Source organism: Camelus bactrianus, chromosome 6 (genome assembly GCF_048773025.1).
Source record: "Camelus bactrianus isolate YW-2024 breed Bactrian camel chromosome 6, ASM4877302v1, whole genome shotgun sequence".
In the NCBI taxonomy this organism is placed as follows: Eukaryota; Metazoa; Chordata; class Mammalia; order Artiodactyla; family Camelidae; genus Camelus; species Camelus bactrianus.
The window spans coordinates 64,698,953-64,709,312 of record NC_133544.1 but is presented as its reverse complement, the minus strand read 5'-3'; the positions used below and the strand labels follow the sequence as shown (position 1 = coordinate 64,709,312).

At 44.4% G+C, this 10,360-nt stretch overlaps 1 protein-coding gene and 1 non-coding gene across 2 annotated transcripts; one reads left to right on the top strand and one right to left on the bottom strand.

Moving 5' to 3' along the window:
* Window positions 1-811: 811 nt before the first annotated feature.
* Window positions 812-918, top strand: LOC123615225 (U6 spliceosomal RNA). The gene has a single exon (XR_006722794.1). It is a non-coding gene; the product is annotated as a U6 spliceosomal RNA (small nuclear RNA).
* A 4,240-nt stretch (window positions 919-5,158) lies between these two features.
* Window positions 5,159-6,708, bottom strand: LOC141573317 (ribonuclease pancreatic). The gene is made up of 2 exons (XM_074365847.1): window positions 6,589-6,708; window positions 5,159-5,852 (listed from the first exon to the last, which is right to left on the bottom strand). Exon 2 carries the CDS (start codon window positions 5,825-5,827, stop codon window positions 5,387-5,389), a length of 441 nt encoding a protein of 146 aa, XP_074221948.1. The 5' UTR covers window positions 5,828-5,852; window positions 6,589-6,708; the 3' UTR covers window positions 5,159-5,386.
* Window positions 6,709-10,360: the final 3,652 nt, after the last annotated feature.

The following is a 10,360-nucleotide window of genomic DNA, read 5'->3' as shown; positions in this document are numbered from 1 at the left end:
GCCTGTGACCCCCCTCAGAAGGGCGACCCTCCCTATGCGTTGGTTCCTGTGCACTTAGATAAGGTTGTTTCAAGGTTCCATCACTTTCGTTCTCACTTGGCACAAATTCTCTTATGATCTTCTCTGATTTTTCTTTGCTTTCGTTGATTTTCCTGGTTCCCAGAGAAGGGAAAGGGAGGGTGTTGGAAGAATTAGAGTGACGAGGATATCAGGCAGTTTTCTGCTTTGGAGCTCAGTGTTTTGAAGGCAGACAGAAGGGAAGAGGGCAAAGAAGGGTCCAGGCCTCTGTATTTTCAGCCTTAGAACTTTGCTGCGTTACAGGAGAAAAGCAATTTTAATTACACATGTACATGTGGGATCCCTACAAATACATGAGACTCAAAAGACACGGGTAACCCGGGGGGGCTCAGGGTCTGTGTCTGCAGCGGCATCCCGAGACCAGGCCTGGTGCCGGGAGGGTTGCCCTGGCTTAGAGATGCCACGTTTCCCAGGGAAAATGAGCTAAGTAGACAACCCAATACATGTCTCCTACCCACAGGGTGTGGGAAAAGAAATTGAGTATCAGGTCAGAGGACACTGCACTTTTTAAAATGTTATGCTGACTAGAGGATGTGAGGCCACTCCTACTGCTTTACTTCCTGCCTTAGTTGGTACTTTACTTAGTTCCACTGGGGAAAAGAAGTGTACAGTCGAAGAGGATTTTATTGAAAAAATTCAATACTATGAATATTTTTGCTGAAGTCATCTTTTTAATCTGTAAATTGTTTTTAAAGCCATACAGTCTAGATAGGGTCAATAGAAACAGAAAAGTTCGCTCCCCTTTGCAGCACATATACTAAAATTACAACGATTCAGAGAAGATTAGCATGACCCCCTCACAAGGATGACACACAAATTCCTGAAGCCTTCCATATTTTTTGAAGTAAGTCAGACAGAGAAAGACAAACGTCGTATGATATCATTTATATGTGGAATCTAATATATGACCGAAATGAACCTATTTACAAAACAGAAAGACACTCACAGAGATAAAAAAACAAATTGTGGCTATGGGGGGAAGGCAGGGAGGGAGGGATAAATTGAGAGTATGGGATTGGCTGATGGAAAATACTATGCATAAAATAAATTTAAAAAAACAGGTCCTACTGTATAGCACAGGAAACTGTATTCAATATCTTGTAATAACCCTCAATGAAAAAGAATCTCTCTCTTTCTGTATATATATATGGAATAAATGGAATCACTATGCTGCAATCACTATGCTGTACACAGGAAACTAATACAACATAGTAAATCAAAAAAATAAAAATTAAAAAAAAAGGAATACTAATCAATCAGTCACTCAGCACAAGCAGAAGAAGTGATGTGCACGTTTGAGGCAAGCCTGCAGGGGTGTGGGGTGGCAGGAGCGGGGCCAAAGACCCTCAGGGGAAGGCAGAAGCGGATGCTCGTGAGGAGGGGAAATCCAGAGCGCCTCACACTTCGTGATGGACTTTACAAAAGCCTACTCTTGCCCTCTCTCATGCACTCATTTCATTTTTAATGTGATTTATTACTTTTCAAAAATTAAACAATGTAGACCAATACAAACTAATATATGGTGCTCAAATGAATAAATATTGTGTTCCACATGCTTACTCTTAGAAAAATACAAAAACACTGGAGTCCATTCTATTCCTCCCTCCACTCCCATTCCTCTTAATTCTTCTTAAATGAAATCATAAATTTAGAGTGTCTCCAGCCCTATTTTGACACTTTTACTTCATAAACATTATACAGTGTTTCCATGTGCAATTTAAAAATAAATTTATCCAAATGCCATTGTATGGTAGAAATCATTCTGCAACTTGATTTTTTTGTTCACTCAACAGTGTTTTTAACACACATTAGTATTAAAATGTGTCTTTCTTGTTCTTTTATTTTTTCAGATGTATTATATTTTTCTTTGGATTAATAAACCATCATTTACTTATCAGTCGTCTCTTGGTACATATTTGGGATGCTCTCAAATTTTCACTCCAACGAGCAGTGTTGCAACAAATGTCTGTGTACATTTCTCTGTGTGCACATGTGGCAAAATTTTACCTCTGGGTGACATGATCTCCCTCGTAGGTACACGGAGATGTGGAATTTCCAAGTTATACATATATTTAATTTTGCTAAGTCTTGTTATATTTTCATCATACTTAGCGATTTAAAGAAAGACACGCAGCAGAAGAGTTGTAAGTTTCAGCTTTATTCAAGGTGTCACTGAGGACTAGAGCCTGGGACACAGCCACTCAGGTAGCTCTGAGGTATGAGATAGCACACCATTGTTGTGTAGCTTGTTCATAAGTAAATAAATGATGCAAAAACGCATAACCCAAATTCAGTCATAAGGGAAAAAGTTTGATGTGTCCAAATTTAGAGACATTTCACAAATAAGAACCGCCAAGAAGCCAAGCATGGTGAGGCTTGTGTGTACTGAGGTCTTTCATTGCACTTTGCCTGCTTTTCTGAGGTAAGGATACAACGTATAAAGTGAACATGTAGCCTGCTCTTATGACAACAGTTATTTGGTGCCTACCAGAGGCTGGGGGATTTTACAGAAGGCAGCTGTGTAAAGAAACGTGTGGAGGAAAGAACTGATGGTGTTTTATATCTCCAAGTGTCTTGGCTGACTGGAGGAATTGCAGGAGTACATGCTCTGTGAGGGCTGAATCAGCCCAGGGAGCCAGAGTGGGCATTGGGAGCAGCCTTTCATTCACAGTTAGAGAGAAAGCTCAAAGTGCAAATACTGGAGTGGGGGCACTTGGAAAGAAAGAACCTGATGGGGTGATCATTTACTCTGGTGATTGAAGGACTCATCTAAGGTGTGCATGGTGGTTGTGTTTTGCCTGGGGAAGGGCTGGGCTGGGGGACTGCCGGCTGCTGGAATTGAAGGGAGAACTTACCACACAGAGAGGCAGGAGAAGACCAGCCCAGCAGAGGCAGAAGACGCTGTGGTTCTGTGGGTACACACAGAGCTGCGGGGGCGCGGGGGAGCTGGGCTGCTGCGATGTGTTTCCTTGTCCATGGAGAATGCAGAATCCAGGAGCGTGTTTTGTTTGAGGAAGCTTCTGAAAATTAACATTATCCTTCTTCGAAGAATCACTGGATATGATCATTTGTGTCTTTAAGCAGGAACCCATCTTCCCATGTTAGCACCTCAATTGTAAGATTCACCTGCCTGGGTTAGTCTCCTGGAACAGGCTAGTACTCCTTTACTTGTGGGGAATAATAGCTGCCCCAAGGAACAGAGACCTCTGATTTGTCCCCAGATGACCCTTCTCGACTGTCCCTCACCATGTTTGGGCCAAGACTCAGCCTTTCCCCTCTCAGTGTCCTCCTTTCCAGAGCACTTCCCACCCACCACCTGCCACCCACACCAGCTCCCTGGCTGTGCAGGTCTGCTCCTGGACCATCTGTCATCACCTATCAGTTTATTCCCCCGATGGAGGCACACTATGGTCCTGTGGCCCACAAGGTGCGGGGGCCCAGAAGCCAGAGCTGGTGAATGTGCAGAATAGATGCAGCAAAACTGCAAGTGTGTGTTCAAAAAAGCTCCAATAAAGTGTTCTCTTAGCACTAGCATGTGGGAAAATGAGCTCTGGGTTTGGGAACACGGGGGAGATGAATGTAAGAAAAATTCTGTCTCGAGGAAATAGATCTAGAAATTTAAAGTTTCCCTTTTTCCCTCCCTCCATCCTCACTGCTTGTAGGAGAGAGATCCCCATTGCCACAGAAATGCAGGGATAGCTGGCCGACCCCTCTCAAATGCAGTCTTTCTTCCTCTTACAGAAGCCCCAGGGCTAAGCATTGCCTTTACCTAAAAACACAGTCACTTTCAACTTTTACAAATGTAGTACGCAAAGACAAGGACAGAACTGGTCACACTGGTTGGAAGTAGGACTTTTCTCTAGTTGTATGACCTTGTCAGGAGCTAGATGCAAGTGCAATCAGAGGGTCGTATGAAATGATTGCGTGATGACAGAAGTCGAGTCTAGTCTTTTCAGTGAATGTGAGGAAGGGTGGCTGAGAAGTGAGCTGACTCACAGGCCAAGTCCAGTGGGAACCTGTGAGAGCCCCCAGCGAGCTGAGGCAGAGAAAGCTGTGACTCCAGGGCCCTCGGGGAAGGAAGGACACTGGGGAATATTTTCCCTGAATAGAATCTAGTCTCAGTCATGCCACTAAGTAGCAGTGGCCAGGAGCAGGTCACTTAACCTTTCTGAGATTCCAGTTGCTCCTCTATGAAAGTTGGGGAGGTTACACTTGGTCAGGGATGCCAGTGGGTGGCACCTACTTCCTCACCTCCCCCGTGCCTTCGGGGAGGTGCCACTCCAGAACATCCTAGTGTAGGCATTTTTCTCCAGCATGCTAGGCAGGCATTGCCCAGTGAGAGTCAGTACACAAGCTTAAATCTGCTTATCCTCCCTCCTGATGATCTCTGAAGTCCCTGCTAAACGGGAGGTTCCAACTTTCCAAGTAAGAAAGGACCATTTTTCTGATTTAGTAATAGCTCACTCAAAAAAACAAAAAATAAAAAAAGGAACATGGAAATTTAGGGTCATAATTTCACACACTCCACGTCCCTACCTGTGGCCCTAGCAGGGTCTTCCCAGGTTCACACTGTCCTTCCTTGTGCGAGAGATTTTTGTGTCTGAGCTTCACCCTTTGTCAGCTCACCCAGCATGACAGTGTCCCACACTGTAGCTCCCGTTTTATCTAAAATAACTCACGCCTTAAAACGATAATTGGACATCAAGGGACCTACAGGGAAAGGAATGATCTCAGTTCACTGAAAAAACAAGAGTCAATAAAATAGATAAATGACAAGGACCTATGGTGTAGCACAGGGAAGTATATTCAACACCTTGTAATAATATATATAGTGGGAAAGAATCTGTAAAGAAAAAGTATGCATGTATAACTGAATCACTTTGCTGTGAAACTAACTTTGTAAGTGAACTACACTTCCATGCAAAATTTAAAAAGCAGCAAAAAAAAGCCCAAGTCAGAAGAGGTGGCCTTTAAGGATTCCATTCGCCTCTCACCAAAGCTACTGAGACTCATGGTTCTCAGCCTTGGCAGGAAGTGATCACACATACAGTTAGTTCCCAGGTGGGGACCGCATCAGGAATTCAGGTGATTGCAGCTGTGTTTTATTGAAAGAAGCAGGGAAGTGGGTAACATGGGCCCCAACACACAAGCTACCCCTCAAGCCCTAAACCACACAGGGGCAATGTGAGGCCAGGGAAGCATGTGTGCATGCTGGATAATTGCTCTGAGGGCAAGGAAGCAAGAGAGGAGAGACAGATGCTTTCATGATGAAATGGGGTATCTTGCTGCTCCAGCCTCAGATGGACACCTACACCGAAGCGTCGAAGTGGACTGGCACGTACGGGTTCCCCTCACAGGCTATGATGATGTGTTTCTGCAGATTGCTGGCCTTGTATGCACAGTTGGGGTACTTGGAACTGCCCGTCTCACGGCAGTCTGTGATGTGCATGGTGGATGTGCTCTGGTGGCAGTTGGTTTGCCCATTTTTGCAGGTGACGCTTTTCTGGGAGCAGACGGCCTGCACATCTTCCAGGGACTCATGAATAAAGGTGTTCACTGGCTTGCACCATCCATCTGTCATTTCCCGACGCTTCATCATTTGGTTGCAGTAGTTGGAGTTGCTGCTGGAGGAGCTGTAGCTGTCCATGTGCTGCCGCTCAAACTTCTCGGCCGCTGTTTCCGAGCCCAGGGAAGGCTGGACCCACCCCAGCACCAGCAGTAGGAACAGGACCGGGAACTTCGGAACCATGGTTGCCTCACACTCCTGGGGGAGCCTACCCAGGAAAAGGGGTGGGAGGAAGCATCACCAGAGAACCCCAGCTCTCACCTGCACCCTCCCTGGCTTACCACCTCCCACAGGTTAACCAGAAAGACATCCCTCTCCCAGTGAGTTCTTCCCAGTAATGAGGCATTCACAGGTGCAATTCTCCACGAGTTTTGACTCCCACTCCTTACAGAGAGGCCATGCTTCCTTCTGGGTAGTGACCCCAGAAATGACCAAAAATCCTAGCAGTCCTATTTTTGAATACAGAAGTATTTTTGCTACAAAATACATTTGAACAATAAAGCACCTTTCTCACATTTGTACCCAGTGCTCACGTGGCTCATTAGAAGATGCTTTTGAATAAATCATGAAATAAATGAGCCAAATTTTGAATAAGCCAAATTGTATCCCTGAGATACCACGCAGTATTCATCCAGGACCAGGGCTGACAGAGCCCTGCTGTCCTGCAACACAAGGGAAGCCCCGACCCCTGCCTGACGCTGGCACATAAAGGGAAGCCACTGTATTCCAAAGGAAGGGGCTCTCCTCCCTCAAGTTGGGGTGCTGCTCCTTCCCTAGCCCCATGGGTCCTCGGCAGCCTGCATGCCCCATCCATGACCCCAGCTGTGCCCCAGCTGATGTTTGCCTGCCCCAAGCTTTCTCTGGCTGCCCTCACCCACTCTGCTTCCCTCCTCTCCAACCCTCAAGCAGAAGCAGCACCTGAGACCACCTCTTGGTTTGCTTACCTGGGTCTCTAGCTTGGTCTCAGAGAGAGAGCGTGGAAGGCAGTGTCTGCAACACCCGATCCTGGGAGTGTGGACTTTATACAGACTGAAAAGGGGCTTGGCTTCTGAGAAGAGAAGGGTGGGAGGAACTCTTGGCTCCGGTCCACATGAGAGCAAGGACAACGTGTGGAAGGGGTGGGGAATTACACAGGCCACCCTCTTTTCAGGGCTGCTACACAGAGTGAGCCTTTGCCTATGAGAGCCTTTCTTTCCACAGGAAGCAGAGAAAGCCCCCATAGCAGTGATGCCCGAACCTCACCCGAATCCTACTTGTCTCCTTGGGAGCCAGTTTCACCAAGTAGCCCTTGGAGGTTAGCAAAGGGCGCATGTGATCCAGGGAGAGGGAGGGGAATGGACCTGCTCTCTCTCCTGCCTGGAGCTGCTTAGGCCAGAATTCCACATCTCTCCCAGGGAAACCAGGGAGAGGCGGCCAGCTGCTCCCTGCTGGAAGGCGTCCCAGATCTGGAGAAGAAGCGGGAGAGTGCCTGAACCCCGAGAAGGACGCCTGTGGGTTCTAACCCAGTTCTGGCCACTTCAATGCTCCTGCGCTATTAGAGGAGAGTGTGTGGTTTTCGCATCTACAGTGACCCTGCTAGTCAGAATGGATTAGAGGAACTAAAGATAAATCAAAATGCAAAACCCCCTTTAGAGAAGAAATGGAGAACATTATATTTCTTAGCAGTATAATTCCCTCCAGTAAAGAGCCCTTGTTTGCTGGAGGACAGTTTTATTTTTACTTATTTTTAAAAATACAGTTGATTTACAATATTGTGTTAGTTTCAGGTGTATAGCAAAGTGATTCAGATATATGTATATATATTCAGATATATGTGTGTGTGTGTGTGTATCTATATATATATATCTATTTTTATAGATATATAGATATATAGATATAGATATAGATATATATACACATAATTTTAATCCCCCTGGAGTGAGAATTATCAAAATATCTCTCCATGCTCTAGGTTTACACTGTCTCAGTCCAAATTCTGGTTTAGCATGTTAAGAGCTGGGCAAGTCTCCTCCTCTTTAAAATGGTAATGATAATAACATGGTCCTCTTAGATCTATTGCTAACACAAAGTAAGGTAAGATGCAGAGGGCTTGGAGCAGTGCTTAGAAAGCATCCATAAATGTTTGTTCTTAATATTGTTCACAAGGAGTGAGGTTAACTTCCTCCCAAAGACTCTGTTTAAATAACACTAGGTGATCTCTGATTTGCTTTCTCCAGGAGGTGGAGTCAAGTAACTACCAGGCTTTTGTTCTGTTAAAATCCAGAGCTAAAAAGAGTAGGCAGTTTGAAAGCCCAGGAGAGGGAACGGGAGGGGGAAGAGAGAAGAGAGGTAACTTGGTGGGAAGAAGAGAATTCTATAAGGGGGAATTTAAAGCTTTGTTTTTTAGGTGGGTGGAGGTACTTAGGTTTGTTTTTTTTTTCCCAGTGGAGGTGCTTGGGAATGAACCCAGGACCTGGTGCAGGTGAAGCACCCACTCTACCACTGAGCTATACCCTCTCCACTAAGGGGGAAACTTAAAATTGTTTTGCCACATGATATCCAAGAAATCTTTGGTAAAGTCAACATTATTTCCTCATGCATATAAATTTGGAAGTGGAAGTGATGTTAAGGAAGGTGTGGTGTGGCATAATCCTTTAGTTTTATGTTCCCATAGTTTGCCCACCACCTGACTCTCCACCCAGGTTTTGTTTCTCTCTTAGTGTGTAGGTGGTATTCATATCCTCCTCAGTAGTGTTGCAAGGAAAACTTTTCATCTACCTACTTATGCTAAAGTCAAGAAGTCTGCAAATTAACTGACAAAAGACAGGTTAACAGAAGAACTGACAAAATTTATTCATATGCATATGGAGGAGCACAAAAGAAGTGGTTCCCTGAACAGCTAGGGATAAAGGTTTATACACCAACTTAATAGGGGAAAGATGGAGGTGACATGGGATTGGGACAAGTACAGACTATATAGTAAATAAATGGCGCTTTTTTTTTTTTTTTTTTTTTTTGAGAAAAGACAAATGAGCTTTTAGGGAACTAATAGGATGTAAAATAGTTTGTGATAATGTGTGTCTATTCAAGTGCAAGTTGTCTGCTTTCTTCCTGACTGTAAACCTCCCCTGAGACGGGATTTATAGCAGCTTTGCTCTCAGAAGATTCTGCCTTTACTCAGATAAGGGAAGCTCCAAAAAAGCTTCTTTCAGCATCTGCTGAGGCTCAGATATCTTCCGTTCATAATAACCTTCATATCAAATCTGTGCATCTGAGTGGGTGCCTACAATGGCCAATTTTGAACTTGTTCATTCATTCATTCATCAGTGGAATGCAGCGGTAAATTACAGGGCCTGCCCTCAAAGTGCCTGATGGGATGGTTTGTCAGGTGAGTCCCACCAAGTTGTTGGGTTTGGCTGCACAAAATTAGTTATTCTTTTGGCACCTTTCCATTGCCAGAAGAATTCCAGGGTGTTGGTCCAACAAGATTTCAGAATCACAGTTCAAATATGAACAAGACTTCTGTCGCCCAAATAAGGTTCTTCAATAGCTTACCCCCTCCTAGGCTTCCCGAACTATACCAAGTCATTTTACCTATTTGTGCGTGGCAAACTGGACAGGCCCTTGGGGTTTTCATTCAGCTTCATGGAAACCATCAAAAACCCATCCTTACTATAGCCTTTCCCTTGATTTCATTTCCTTTGTGCAATAGCTGTTGTTGTAAAAATTTCTGAAATGTCTACTAAACTGGTTCTAGGCTCCTTGCTTGATTCATGGTTCCTCACGCAGTAAGACACTGCTACTGACTGAGAACAAATTACACTTTGCAGCCCATCAACCAGTCCCTTATAGGACTCTCTTACTCTGTCCATCTCATGTACTGTTCACCACGGAAGCATCCTGAATCCTGCCATTCTCCAGCTCAGTGCAGATGAAGGGGACCCTCAGGATCCATTTATCTCAGGTAAAGAACTTCCTGTGTCTCACTTAGATTTATTAGACACTTAGATTTATTGAGAACCCTGCCTAATTTTGTGTACTGATGGATCATACCTCAAAACTGAAATTGAAGGTTAAAAAGCAGGGTATGCCATCACTAACCAAGCTCTTCAGAATATAGCCCTCTACCTGAGGTTGAATCAGCTGAGGTGGCAGAACTTAACAGCACTTACTCGAGCTTGTGAACTAGCCAAAGACCAGAGAGTCAACGAGTCAACGTACATACACACAGCAGGTCTGCTTTTGGAGCAGTATGTGATATGAGGATGCTTTAGAAACAAGCATCATAATAGACAGCAAGTAAAGGAACTTTTAGATGCATTCCTACTCCGTAGAGGGTGGTTACTGTAAATACTGAAGCCACATAAAAAGAGAGAATATGGAAGGAAAAGGGTTGTTCAAGCAGATTATTATAGCAAATAAGCTGCTCTAACCAAGATTATGATTGTATCTAAACCTTCAAAGAATAAATCTCTGGAAGGATTCAAACGGTCATTATAATATATCAAAATTCAGTCCCTGATTTTGGAAAAAGAAGAATGGAAAAATTCTGGTTGCTCTCTTCACTCAAATAATCCCCAAAGCTCTCAAGACCACTGCTTGGAGGCACCAGATGACTTCAAACCAGTATTATGTGAATTTCTCCAAGAAATATCCACCATGAAATTGCCGAAGACTTAGAATGGCATCATGATACCTCCAGGTGACCCATTCTATAGAATCTTTGTCTGAGCAGTA